The 14,855-nt window shown below is 39.5% G+C and overlaps 1 protein-coding gene across 6 annotated transcripts in view; it reads left to right on the plus strand.

The window, feature by feature from the left end:
* The first annotated feature begins 9,789 nt into the window (after positions 1 to 9,789).
* The window catches only part of HELLS (helicase, lymphoid-specific), a 53,158-nt gene continuing 48,092 nt past the window's right edge, over positions 9,790 to 14,855 (plus strand). For 4 of the 6 annotated variants that reach the window (XM_006880360.1, XM_006880362.1, XM_006880361.1 and 1 more), the window contains exons 1-2: positions 9,790 to 9,820; positions 10,239 to 10,360. In XM_006880360.1, coding sequence (XP_006880422.1) covers positions 9,790 to 9,820; positions 10,239 to 10,360 — 153 coding nt within the window. Of the gene's footprint in view, positions 9,821 to 10,233; positions 10,361 to 14,855 lie in introns of those variants that run through there. The other 2 variants (XM_006880365.1, XM_006880364.1) reach the window with 1 other exon arrangement.

The raw sequence follows: 14,855 nt of genomic DNA on the forward strand, positions 1-14,855 counted from the left end.
AACATGTTTTCTTTCTTACAGAGGCACTTTTGAAGGTCGGAGTGGGATTGCAAATACTCCCTTGCCCTCCGAATCTTATTTAACATAAACATGTTAGTATACATAGTATTTCTGGTTCTGACTTTTAAAGAGATTGGCAAAGAAGAAGCAGTTTTAGTTACAGATTTTTTTAAGTAGTTCAATTTGGCACTTCACTTCATTCACTAGTTGGGGTAAATTTATATTACCTGGGGCCAGAAATATTGGTGGGAGAGTAATATTTGTTGAGGTGTTTTCATGTAGTAGTGTGTCTATTTGTTATTGCAGATACTGTTTTATCACAAAAGGAATTCTTATCACTCAAAGAATTTTAGCCTTTTTGTTTCTACTCTAAGAAACTGTTCATCTAGTAATTTAATGCTAGAAAAATTAAATAACTGAGGGAAGGACAATTATTTGCACTTTATTGTATTTAAAACTTGACTTTGGAAATAAGTCCATAAATATAAATGAGGTTTGTTTTATTTTTAACTTGTAAGAAGTAAAAAGTAGTGAGTTCTGAAAGTTCTTAAGAAGCGTGTGACTTGGCAAGACTTCAGATTTTAGTTAAAATTTCTTTACTATCTATAGAAACAAAATTTGAAATTTGAAATCTTAATATGTAGTCAGCTCCTGACTTGTAAAACATTATGCATAATTTCTAATGAATTGAAATAATGGTAAAAAAAATATAAAATTAACCTTTCCTAATTAATGTAACTTTGATGCTGTCGTCGATAGAGAAATTATTAATCACTGATAAATTTTCATTAAATTTACTACCCAATAACATACATAATTTTTGAGTCTAAAACAAATCACTTGAGTATTTTGAGCAATATCTTTATAACAAACTATTTGGTTAATAATTAGATTTGTAGTGTGCTTTCCTGTTAAAGTTTGATTTGAAGCACAGCACAGTTTTGGTTAGTGGTATGTAGTTTTTAGACTAACAAGCCTGAGGTCATTGTTAGTGTACTGACTGCCTCTTTGGGAATGTGGGACCAGAGTACACCCATGTGTTTTTACTCCTGTGGCCTACAAGTGAGACCCTCAGAAGGTACCTCCTGACATAGGGGTTTGTTTAGTTGAAATGGTAATGTAATAAAATATTGAGGGAATGAATTTGTTTTGTGATGACTGTTGAATTCTGTTAACTGCTTCCTTTGTTTTGATGATTCTGATAGAATGTAACTCCTAGCAGTAATCTCACTGAGGTTATCTCCATGCCTAAACTTTTGTATATTTGTTTGCTGAGTTGAACCTAATTACTGTATTTCTTTTCCTTATTTTTATTATTGTACAGTTTCTTTACCTTTCAAGTATAAATGTGTATATACAGTGTAAATACAAGGAATTCCGTAAAACCACTAGTAACAATTATTATGTAAATAAACTTGTAAGCAGAGTAATTAACTTGAAATGAGGCTTCTTTACTTTTGGAATATCTGGTTTAGTCATATCTAAGAAGGAGGGAAAAAGGAATAAACTCCCCTTCACTCCCACTTTCTCTTCCAGAGGATGGTTTAGACCCTCAGTCTGTTTTAGATTTGCAAATTAGGCAGCCAGTATATTGTATTAAATCTTCCCTTGAATCCCTAGTAGAAGCAATATATGATTATTATGGTGGTTATATTTTGTTTTTTATTTTACTGAAGTATACCTTTTTAATCTTTTTAAAAATTTGATTAAAAGTTTACAAAGCAAATTGGTTTTCAATTTAATCAGACAGATTTTTAAAAAAAGACATTATTTATAGCCCCATTGTATCAGCAGCCTTCCAGGGAGTGTTCGTGGCCCAGAGATTAAGAAGTTGTGTTGTTAAACCAAAGGCAGGCAGTTTGAACCGACCAGCTGCTTCAAGAGAAAAGGTTGGGCAAGCCCTGGTGGCTTAGGAGTAAGGAATTGTTCTGCCAACTCTGAGGAATGCAATTCAAATCCACCAGTTACTTCATGGGAAAAAATGGGCTTTCTACTCCCATGCAGTTTACTGCCTCTGAAAACACACTGTTGGGTCAGCTGTGAGTAGTTTCCAACTCGATAGATAGTAACAATAAAAATAATATTTTAATTAGCCTTGAAAGGGAAATATTTGCCTGATTAAAACCTTTTTTTAAAAAAAATTTTTATTTCTCTCTTTTTCCTGCTGTGTATCATCAAATCAAACCCTATTGGCACAGGAGGATATTGCTCCTCCTTGCCCAGTGGAGCATCTGGTGGATTCGAACCATGCACCTTTGGGATTGCAGCACAGCTTCTTGCCACCAGGCCACCAGAGCTCCTGATTAAAACCTTTTTATACTGTAAAAGGCGTTGAAGGTCTGTGTTTGGATGTTAAAGAAAGAAGATAAATTGGAAAACCTTTGAATGATCTGCTTCTGTAGTGATTCCAGGGAAGTCATATGGTGCAGTTCCACTCTATCATGTGGGGTAACTACAGGTTGGGATCAACTCTGAGAATATTCAGTAACAGCAACATACTATACTTAAATTATACAAAATTATTTTCATAATTGTGTTGCAATAATTCTCATGACTTTGTTGTAATATCTCTTCTAATTTGTTTTTTTTTAATTTTTTATTGCGACAAAAACATATTGGGGGTACAAGGAGGTGAGGGTTGGGGGCAGAAGGGTGAGGATGGGCAGGGATGCAGTTGCAGAGCTGCAGAAATTAGTTGGTGGGGGCAGCAGGTGAAGAAAATGAATCTAATTTGATTTTTAAAGTCACTTAGGTAAGCTCTTGAAAATTAGCCAGTACTCATCGTATGTGTTAATGATCTGTGTGAATCATAAGAAATTATGGTTGAGAAGAGTGGGTCTCCCAGAAAACTTAATTGTGCTCATGTGAAACTTATACCTAGATCAAAAAGCTGTTCTTTGAACAGAGCAAGAGAACACTGCCTGGTTTAAAATCAAGGTGTACATGAAGGCTTTATCCTTCTTCAATACCTGTTGAATCTGTATGCTAAGCAAATCATTCAGGAAGCTGGATTGTATGAAGAAGAATGTGGCATCACTTCCTCCAAGACAGATGTGTTTTTTTTTAGCAGTCCACTGGTAGGTATTTTCAGTACTTTAACACTACAACTTAAAGACACCAATTCTTCTGTCATTCTTATTCACCATCCAACTTTCAGATTCATAGGAATTAATTAAAAATACCATGACTTAGCTCGGGTACACCTTTGTCTTTAACTGACATCCTTGCTCCTTAGCATTTTGGAGATGTCCTTGGCAGCAGATCTTCCTAATGCAGTATGTCTTGATATCTTGACTGCTGTTACCCAGGGTAATCCATGTGAAATGAAATAGTTGACAACTCTGCATATTGTGATGTTGTCTATTCCAGGAGTAAGGAGTTTTGTTTTTTTCCATGTTGAAATATAATTCTTTGCTGCATATAAAGGGACTGAAAATACCATGACTTGTGCCAGGTACACCCCAGTCCTCAAAATGACAGCCTTGATATTTGATACTTTGAAGAAGTCTTTTGCAATAGATTTGCCAAATGCAATTTATCATTTGATTTCTTAACTCCTCTTCAGTGGGTATTGATTATGTATCCCAGTGTCTTTACCATTTGTTGTGATGTTGCTTATTGGTCCAATTGTGAGGATTTTATATTGAGGTGTGATCCATAATGAAGCCTGTTGTCTTTGTTGTTCACTAAATGCTTCTAGTCCTCTTTGCTTTCCACAAGGAAGGTTGTATCCTCTGTGTATAGCAAGTTATTAATGATTCTTCCTACAATCCAGATGCCCATTCTTCTTCATATAGTCCCATTCCAGTATTCTCAGCATATAGACTGGATAAGTATAGTGAAACCCAGACATACCTCTCTTCTGATTTTAAACCACAAGTATTTTAAACAGAAGTATGCCCTTCTTCTGTTTAAATAACTGACTCTTGGTCTATGTCCATCCAGCTTCCACCTAAGCATGATTATTCTAGAATTTCATTCATCACAGTGCTATCCATAACTTGGTATGATTCACATAGTCAAATGCTTTTACCCACTGGGTATAACACAAGTAAACCTCTTTCTGCTATTTTCTACTTTCAGCCAAGACCCATCTGACATTAGCAGTATTCCTGAATCCACATTCTGTTCTTTCAGTCCACCTTGAATTTTTGGCATCTTCCTGTTGATGTACTGCTACAATTAAAAAAACCAAAACATCCAACCCAACTTCATGTAAGATTTACTTAAATGTAATTGTTGTTAGGTGCTGTCTACCCACAGTGACCTGTAAACAACAGACCTGAGCGCTGTCCTCTGCTATGCTATTCTTCGTCGTCTCTAACACACTTGAGCACATTGCTGCAGTCACTTGTCAGTAGACCTCCTTGACGATCATCTGCTCTTTCTCTGACCCTCCACCTTTCCAAGCATGAAATCCCTTTCCAGGGAACATGCCCAAAGTATAACAGGATTGTAGTGCTGTAAATGTAGTTGTTATGTGCCGTCGAGTTGCTTGTGACTCATAGATACCCTATGTACAATAGCTTTGAAACCTGCTCTATCCTGTGCCAATTTTACTGTCTCTTGACACACCTGCCTTCATTACCCCAGTCACTATATCAATCCATTTCATTGAAGGTCTCCCTCTCTTTCTCTGTCCCTCCACCCTTCCAAGCATGATGTCCCTTTCCAAGGACTGGTTCCTTGGAACATGCCCTCCTTACAACATGCCCATAGTGTGTCAGACAAAGCCTCAGGATCCTCCATGGAGCAGCCTGGCTTCACCTTCTTTAGGATAAACCTGTTTGTACTCTTGGAAGTCCATGGTATATTCAACACTCTTCCAGCACCACAGCTCAAAGGCATCATCACTTCTCTTTCTATCATCCTTAGTCATTGTCCAGCTCTCTGATGTGTAGCAAGCAATTGTGAAGATTATGGCCTGGATCAGGCTCATCTTAGTCTTAAGATTGATGTCATTGTTCTGCAGTATTCTGGAGAGGTCCCTGACAGCCGACTTTCCCAATGCAATTTGTCTCTTGAATTTCTGGCTCCTGGTACCAAGAGTGTTGATTGTGGAGCCAAGCAAACTAAAGCTGTTAACAATATCGGTCTCTTCACCAGCTATCATAATGCTGCCAATCAGCCCAATAGTGAGACTCTTTGTTTTCTTGTTGTTGAGCTTTTGTACATACTGAAGGCTACAGTCCTTGATCTTCTGCAGCAAGTGCTTCTTGTTCCAAAATTTCCACAATCTGTTGGATCATCTTTCATTGGAATGGGCTTATAGCCACTGACTATAATAATAAAAGGTTAGTTGGACAAGAAGATTTTTGCATTAGGTTTAGCTGCATTACAAGTGGAGACTCTTCCCTGCTTGGTTTTGTTGTTAAGAGTTAGGGAGCTCTGGTGGCTTAGTAGTAGAGTTGAGCTGCCAACTCAGAGGCACACAGTTCAGATCAACTAGGTGCTTTATGGGGGAAAAGACAGTCTCCTGTGCAATTTACTGCCTCTGAAAACCCACTGCAGGGGCCGTTATGAGTGAGTTCCAACTTGATGGTATGAAACAATAGTTAAAAAAAATAATGTCCCTTCAGTATTTGCATAATTATAGCAATATTAATTGTCATTTATTCTACCTAAAACAACAGTAAACAAAGAGGATCCCTTGTAACACACAGGAGGGAGCAAACTATCCTCAAGATGAATGAGAACTGGTTTGCATGACCACTACACAAACATCCCCTGGAACACCCTGGAAAACAAAATGCAAGCTGTGCCTCCTGTCCCTATAAAACCTCCCCTCGACCTTTAGACAAAGAGGCAGAGGCAGATTTGGGGAAACACATACATACATATACACTCTGCTCTGATGGCCTAGTGGTTGTAAGTCACACTGCCAACCTAAAGGCAGGTGGTTCAAAACCCCCAACTGCTTCATAGGCGAAAGATGGGCAATCTCCTGTACAATTTATAGCCTCTGAAAGTACTCTGGGAGGTGAGCTATGAGTCTATTCTGACTCCATGGTAACTAACAAAAACAACATACAGATAGATAAAATAAACTTAACGTATCTCTGAGATTGGCTTGACTGGCAGGCTGCAGATTTGAAACTTTGCAGTAACAAGTGCAGATACAGATATCTTCCGTGTCTGTAAAGAATTTTTTCCCTTGATATAAAGGGGGAGAGTTAACAGATAATAGCTGCATGGGTAAAACTAGTTTCCCTACTCCATTTTTATTTAACATTGGAGACATGAGTATTTAAAGTACTAGTGGAAAGGATTCTAGAAAGCAATTTAAAAAAGAACAATCAGATGGGATAATGTGTAATCTAAGTTTACAGGAGCTAGGGAATTTGATAGTGTATTGTGAAGGTAAATGGAAAAGATGTTCAGATGCATATAGGTTTGTAAGTGTGGTTTTGGGGAAGCTAAAAGGTAAAAAAGTCCAATCTTGTAGTTACTGTTTACTTTGTGAGGTAGGCAGGAGGTGGGACTGTAAGAATAAGTACTAGGAATCTGGGTTAGTTTAGTGTGTTAACTTTTTTACTTGCATGTTTGAGTAGTTGATTACTCCACTAAAATGAAAAAGAATTAGGATAAGATGGCAATTTATGTGCATAGGCAAAAATGGCTTGTGGCATATATGTTGAAGAAACTCCTAACACTTTATTAGCACAGTCTACCTCTGACTCTTCTGTCACCTCCTTTGCTAACTCTGCTTCATTTGTACTGGTCTTTTTTTATTTTAACTTTAAATTGATTTTCATGAAAGTTTACAGAGACTTTCGATTTCCATTCATTCATTGTTGCACTTTTCTCCCTGCCCACCCCTTCCCCCAATTTGCTTTTATTTTTCAAAAGTAAAAGACAAAATTCTTCCATTGTTATTCACTCCCTCCCCCCAAGTCCACTCTACTATGCTACCTTCCTTCTGGACTCATAACAATAATATCTAATCATGTCAGTCCTCTTTATAACAGTGGCATCATGCCATATTTGTCTTTTTGTACTGGTCTTTTTGATACTACAACGTGCTTGAAATAATCCTTGCTTTAGTTTCTTTGTACTAGCATTAGACTCTGCTTTTCCTCTGACTGGCTTCTTGGCATTTGTTTCTCTGCCTCAGTGTCTGTCACTTTCTTAGAGATTCCTGATTACTCTACTAAAATTACCACCCAGTCACTTGTACAGAACTTTATTCTAATATTATGGTAAATACTTAGTCCCCTTTTATTTGCTTCAGCTCCTAAAATTTAAGTTCCTTATGAACACACTCAACTTGCTTGGCACCAGCAGTCAAGAAATCAAAAGACAGGCATACTGCACTGGGATAGTCTGCTGTCAGGGACCTCTCCAAAATACTTAAGAGCAGTCATGTCAGTTTGAGTACTAAGGTATGTCTGATTCAGGCTGTGGTCACTTATCTGAGAGCCTGAGTAAGGATGACAGTGCCTTTTAGTTGTGGTGTTGGAGAAGAATGTCCCATCAACTGCCAGAACAAACAGGTATGTCCTGGAGAAGGTTCAGCCAGAGTGCTTCTTAGAAGCAAGGATGGTGAAGCTTTTTCTCACAACATACTTTGGGCATGTTGTTAGGAGGAGCTTTGCTTTGGAAAAGGGTGTGATACTTGAAAAGGTAGAGGGTCAGCAAAAGAGAGAAAGGATGGACTGTCACAGTGACTGTAGCAGTATGTTTGAGATGACAAGGATGGCACAGGATAGATAAATCAGGGTTTACTTCTAGTCTTCATAGGGTCACTACAAGTTGTACTCAATTTGATGGCACACAACAACATCATGAATTAGGATCTTGTCTGTGGTGTTCTTTTCAAGACAAAAGCTCCTAGAACAAAAATGAAACTTAATCAAGCTATTCTGAGGCAAAGATGTATCAGGAAATATACTAATGTATTTTTATTAACAAGTGTTGCTAAGGTATTCATTGTAATGTGTCATTTATAGATTTAGATGAAATTATGTCAGGATCTATCTCATATGAAGTTGGACAAATCTTTCTCTCTTGGAATTAGAGGGGATATTATTGATCTGATGCTGATAATTGAAGCCTAGAACAGATATAAGGGGGAAAAAGTATAGAGAGGAAAACCGTGAGTGGAGGGCAGATTTTAGAAGGTGGGCCATAATTGTATTCAAAAGTTGGATTAGGAACAGTTTCAATGCATTAGAAAACTTACGAAAAGGCACTGCAAAAGTCTGGGAAATAGAAATTTTGGAATAAAGAGGAATGTTGCTAAGTGCCCTTGAGTTGGGTACGACTCATAGTGACCTTGTGAAGAAAAGATCTGAATTCTGTAGATTGATAGTAATTGTTACTAAATTTAAGTTTTTATTGTGACTTAAGTCAGTTTGTGGAGCCGACTGGTTTTCCATTCATTCATTCATACATTGTTTGATGACAGTGAGAATAACCCCCTCATTGTAACAGCATTCTTGTCACTTATTCCCTTATTTCCATTAATCTATCCTCTCCATTCCTGCCTTCTGAGTTTATTCTTGGCCTAGTGCTGCCCTTTTGATCTTATATGATTGATTTTCCTAGGGACTGAGTATTCCCATGGTGTTGCTGTTCGCCTTAAAAAGTTGAGCCACAGATATCAGCTCAGTTCTAGGCATAAGAACTGATTAAGGGCCGTAGTCTTGGGGTCTCACCAGCTTCTACCAGACGAGTAAGCTTGACCATGTTTATGATTTTTAGTTTTGTCTATATTTTTCTCCCAGGTTATCTATTGTGATTTCTTTAAGAGTGGTCAGCCATGGTAGCTGAACACTAGCCAATTATTTTCTCAGGGTTGTGAAGGTTGAGAGGTCTATTAGATTATGGACTAGGTTTTTCCACTTGTCATTGATTTTTTTCCTTATTGTTTGCTCGGGACAGAAGAGACCAAAAGCTGCATCTCAGATGGTAGTTTTTACGTGATACGGTACGCATGATATGCCAGGCTGTTGTGAGGTCTGTGGTTCAAAACCAACAGGGCAATGCTTTAGGAAAAAGACAGGTCGAATCCCCACACCAGTGAGTATCAGTTTTACTGAAACAAGAAAAGTCCTTTTCCTTGTTTCACGTCTAAGGCTATTTTTAGCCACTCCAATAGGTTTATCATCGCATTCAGGATTCCCTTGCCCTAAAACAGCCTTCTTCAATCCCAGTTTACTGTTCCTCACTGCTCCTAAATCTTACCCCTAAAAGTGCACACACCTGAGTGATTTCAAGGACCTTTTAATCAGTGCATGCCGGGTGAAACGCTTTGCCAATTGTTAAGCGCCCTACAGCGGGGCTCACAACTATCCTTAAGACATGAAGCACCGTGGCTGGCTGCGGCGGGCAGCCTCTTAACATCACAAAGTTGTACAACTATGGGAAACTCGGGTCTCCCAACTCCTCAAGCGCCTGGTACTGCACGTCCCAAATCCAACGTCTAGTCGATTGTGATTCAGAGTGACCCTGTAGGAGAGACCCCACCCCAATCAGGGTCTCTAAAGCTATAAACTTTATGTGCGGCAACTACCACTGCCACTACTACTACCTCGGCTTCCTAGGAAAGGGGTTGGTGGTGGGTTCAGAGTCGCCCAGATGAACAGCAAACTTCAAATCTCGCACGGCGGGGCGGGGACTGGGAGGGGGTTTGAGATATCGCGAGAGGACGGCGTTTTCCCGCGAAGGAGAAGCGCGCGCTTTTCCCGGGTCCGGATCTTGGGCAGCCAGCTACTGTGAGAAACTCGTGCTGGGCGTTGCTGGCCCCTAGAGGAAGGGACCCCTTCGGTTGCCGGTTCGTGTCCTGCCATGCCAGCAGAAAAACCTGCGAATAGCGACGGTGAGTGGGGAGAAGTGTTCTCGGGGCGCGGGGACGGCCCTTCCTGGGGGCAGCATGGAGGCTGAAGCTGAGCTTGGGGGAGGGAAGCGACCCGGGCAGGAATGAAAAGAGGGCTAAGCTGTGGCGAGGTGAACGGAGGGCGCCGCGGACAGACACCGATCTGCATGACGTAGGAAATGGTACACCGTGGGAGCTGCGTTTCCGCGAGCTTCGCGAGGTGTAAGGCGGGTCTAGGCTACTTGTTGATAGTTGTGAGAACTTGGACGTGAACGCTGAGAGACGATGCCGGCGTCCGAGCGGATTCCTACCATTTGGGTGGAGATGCGCCGCACAAATGTAGGGAGGTGGTTGAATGCATTTGAGTCATAGTTGCTTCCTCGCCCTCACCTGTAAATGTAAACGCCTTTTGTCCCCTCAGGCTCCTTAGCATCCGAGATGGGTGAACAGAGCGAGACCGCCGTGATTACTGCAGCCATGCTGCAGGAGGAGGAGCAGCTCGAGGCTGCAGGGCTGGAGAGAGAGCGGAAGATGCTGGAAAAGGTACTTGGCAAATCCCCGAGTCCATCGCGGCTGAAAAGCCCGTTGTAAACCGGTGGCTCCTTCCAGGTGTCACGCGTGCCTTTGACTTGAGTGGTTATTTGACTTAGTACTCAAACCCTGCTTTTATTCGTATGCATCATCTGTGAAATAACATTTCACAGGCTCTGACTCACGTGCTTGCATGCACTGGCCTCTTGCTCTACTATATAAAGTGTTCTCAGATTCACCTTTAAGAGCAATGCGGATTGCTCATTTAGCCTTTACAGTTCTATCCCATATCACTATTGCTCTCAACCCTTTGTCATCCTTGTTTCCTTTTAAAATTTGTATCTTCAGCATAGGGCTACTGGCAAGCAGGAATCCCTGCAGCTTGTAATCGCAGTGTTTTAGACCTGTGGTAGAAGTTAACAAAGCCTGACCTGAAATCCACGTCTAATACAGTTTTCCAATTTGCTTTAAGTTTTCTTGGGCTATCTATCAGCTGCAAAAGATTCTTCAGCTGAAAATGTAGTTTAGGGTTTTTTTCAGTGACAATTTGTACTTGTGGTTTCCTTGTATCTATCAGGCTATTAAAATTGTTTTTTATCTCTGGCAGATTTAGTTTGTCTTAAATGTGTCCTGGAAACCTACCTTGTTGCTCTCGCTGCCCAATAAGCCTTGGCTTCTGACTAACTGAAAGGTCACTGCTTCCGCTTTGAACTCAACAGGGCTCCTCTGGATGAAAGACTTGAGACATCCTGTGAACAGTTCTACTTGGTTATATAGGGCTGCAGTGAGTTGGAATGGATAGCAGACACAAAAAATTGAAGCCAGCTTTTACGGAGTTCCTACTAAGTATTTGTGGGAGAAGGATGAGCATTTTATTGCCTCTGAAAATCTACTAGAAGCTCAGCTATGAGTTGGTTCTGTCTTGATGACAGACATCTTAAGTCTCTCCCGATGATGAATAGTTGTTTTTAGTGTTTCCACTTACAAGTGAAGAAACAGAAGCAGATAGGATCACACAGTGTGAAGTTCCATTTCAGTTCAAGCTAATATGTCTTTAGAATTCCTATCCTTCTGAGACTCACATCAACATAATTACAAAACTACTTAAGAGAAAATGTACTCTGATAACAAATAATCATTTTTTTTGTTGTTTATCAGCAGCAGTGATTTTATTGTTTATTGTTGTTAACACTGAGCAGTTATCTGAAGCAGGCTGCAGTCTTCGATTTTGTGCAGGTTCATATCTACCATAGTTCCTTGGAAGAAAGATATGGCATCCTGCTTCTGTAAAGATAACTTTGGAAACCGAATGGAGAATTTCTCCTGTCCTGTATAATTGATTCTTAGGGTTGAAATTGACTGAATCAGTCCATGGCTATGAGTTTGGTTGCAGTTTTTTTGGTTTGTTTCTGTTTTGCTAACAAAAAGGTTGGCCGTTTGAATTCGTCAGCAGTTCTGTAAGAGAAAAGATCTGGTGATGTGCACGCATAAAGACCTGGAAAACCCTAGGGAACAGCTCTGCTCTGATATGATTGTTGTGAATGAGAATTAAAGCGTCATACCTATTACAGCAGCAGGAGTGACATCCACTTCCTAAACGACATGCTCCCAGAAACTCTGAACTTTAATAAATGTAGATAGTTATCAAAAGGGTTTAGGTCTTTTGTTTATAGGGTCATTATGAGTTGTGCTTGACTCGAAGGCAATCAACAACTACAACAGAACACATTTACAAAGTTGAAAATGTTTTTTAAAGTCAAATTTTAATCTATTCTTTTAGGGTAAATAACTCACTCATCGACCGTTATAATCACAGAATTGCTAAAAGTGAAAGAAATGTTATCCTAGAAAAGCTGAAAATAGAACTTGAGAAGGTGTAAAACCTTCAGACCACCCCTTCAAGGATAGGGGATCATAGTGATTAATTTATAAAAATACATAATTTTTCTGTATTAAATATGTGTTTGTTAGATTTATTGCCACATAACTATATACATATATATCCACATGCCTCTGGAATCTATGAACTTGGAGAAACAATAATAGTTACATAAGGGCTTCAGGCCTTTTGTTCACAGGGTCACTATGAGTCATACTTAACTGGGCAGCAATCAACAACAGTATACAACTTATTTTTTATCATTTCTTTGCAGTAGAAAAGAAATTTGTTTTGAAAGAATAACTAGAAAGGTGACGTAGGAAATGAAAACTACTATGCAGTGGTACGCAAGTCACAAGGCCATGTATAACCATTAAATTATAACTTGACTATACTAAATCTTGGATATCTTGACAAACTGGGGCAACAAATTAGCAAAGTGCTGGAATGTTACTTAGAATATTAAGAAATTAAATTATAGCCCTACAATCAATCACCTTAACCTTTTAGCTACCATCCTCTGACTTGAAACTGCTAAATACGAAGGAATAAAATTATTCTTTACTGCCCTCACACCCTATCCCTATTTTTATAGATTGAAATACAGTTAGAATAATGTTGTTGTTGTTGTTAGATGCTGTCAAGTTGAGCACAACTCGTAACAACGCTGTTCTATGCCATCCTCACACTTGTGACACACAAGAGCCCATTGCAGCTGTCATGTTATCAATCCAGTTGATTAAGGATCTTCCTCTCTTTCACTGACCCTCTAAGCCCTTCCCAACATTGTGTCCTTCTCCAAGGAATATCACCTCTTAGTAACATGTCCAAGAATGTGAGGCAAAGCCTCATCATTCTTGCCTCCAAAGAGCACACCGGTTGCAAACTGATATCACTTGTCTTTAATAGTTTGGAAAGGTGGGGCCAAAAAACCCATTGCTGTTAAGTCAGTTTCTGCTCACAGCAACCATCCATCAGATTTCCAAGCCTGTCTTTCTTAAACAGAACTGCTTCCTGTCATGTGCCATCCAGTGGGAACAGACACACAGCTGACTTACCAGGGGCTTTCAGAGGGAGTATATCTTAAGGGAGGAGATTGCTCAGCTTTCTTTTTCAGAGCTACTGGTGGATATGAACCTAAATGCTTTCAGGTTGGCAGCACAGCTCCTTACCATTAGGCCACCAGAACTCCCTTGTGGGTTCACACTGCTTACCTTTTAGTTAGCAGCCTGATAAATTATTCATCAAAAGACGAGTCACTTAAAATTCATAATTTTAAAAAAAATGGGGAGGGGGAAGATGAGTCACATTGAGAAAATCTGCTGTTAGAGACCTTACCAGAGTCCTTAAGGCAGTGATGTCAGTCTAGAGATAAAGATGCATCTGTTGCTTACTATGCATCTGAGAGCTAGACATTGAATAAGGATGACAGAAGAAGAATGTATGCTTTTGAGTTATGCTGCTACAGAGTTGAATATACCATGGACTGCAAGAGAATAAACAGATATGCCCTGGAGAGAATAAAACCAGATTGTTGCATCTCAGGTGCTTTGGGCATGTTGTCAGGAGAGGCCATTCTTGGGAGAACATTATCATGCTTGAAAGGGTAAAGATCAGTGCAGGAAAGGAAGACCCTAGAGGGGATGGATTAACACAGTGGCTGTCAGTGGGGTGAGGTGTGTCAGAGATGGTAAGATTGGCTCAGGATAGTGCAGGTTCAGAGCTGTCGTTCATAGGGTTGCTATAAGCCATAGTAGACTTGATCATATATAACCATCACCACCACCTGAGCTCATTACAGTTACCTAAGTGTGATTCTTAGTGCTGTTCCCTAGGTCGCTACTGCTTAATACAGATGCTACCACAGTAGTGGACTAGATTTTTACTTCCACTCAGTGTCTTTTCGATGGTTCAGATAATATCTAATTCTGAAATCTCTGACTTTTCCAGTCTTGTGAAACTGATATTTTGAATTTTTCACAATTTATATTTTGTTTATCACTATTTACTACTTAATATTACTTTTTACATATTTACTAAATATATTTTTTAGTGTCTCTTTCAGGTATAACTTGGGAACTTTCCACAATAATTTTTTTCCTCTTTTATTTCTTGGTTGCACATATTCTCCCCCACCACAGTAATTTATGTAATGTGTTATAGATTATGGACTCAGTACATATTTAGTAATTAACTAGCCTGGGTTGGTGAATTAGCATTTAAAAGATAATCTTGGCTCAACATCTGTTTTGAAATTTAGACAGGAGGAATTCTGTTTGCACTCTTTCTCCTAATGTTCTATCCAAATTGTTCAGTTACGGATTCTGGCTTCCTAATAAAATAACCAGGAGAACTTCTAAAAGGATCCTCTCTTTTTTTTCTCCAGGACCCTTTAAATTATGCTTTAAGGGAGTTCTGGTGGCCTAGTGGTTAAGGATTTGTTGTATTTTTAACCCACAGGCAGAGGGTCTTGAATCCACCTTGGGAGAAAAATGAGCAGTCTTTTTTTAGGTGATTTATATAGTCTTTGAAAATCCCCTGGAGGGTCACCTATGAGTAGTTTGCAGCAGAGGTGATTGATTTAAATTGAGCCAGCATCTGTGTGCAATCTCACTCTTGCTGAATTGT

Source organism: Elephantulus edwardii, unplaced genomic scaffold, assembly GCF_000299155.1.
Source record: "Elephantulus edwardii isolate Elephantulus edwardi_28Jun2011 unplaced genomic scaffold, EleEdw1.0 scaffold00007, whole genome shotgun sequence".
NCBI classification, from domain to species: Eukaryota; Metazoa; Chordata; class Mammalia; order Macroscelidea; family Macroscelididae; genus Elephantulus; species Elephantulus edwardii.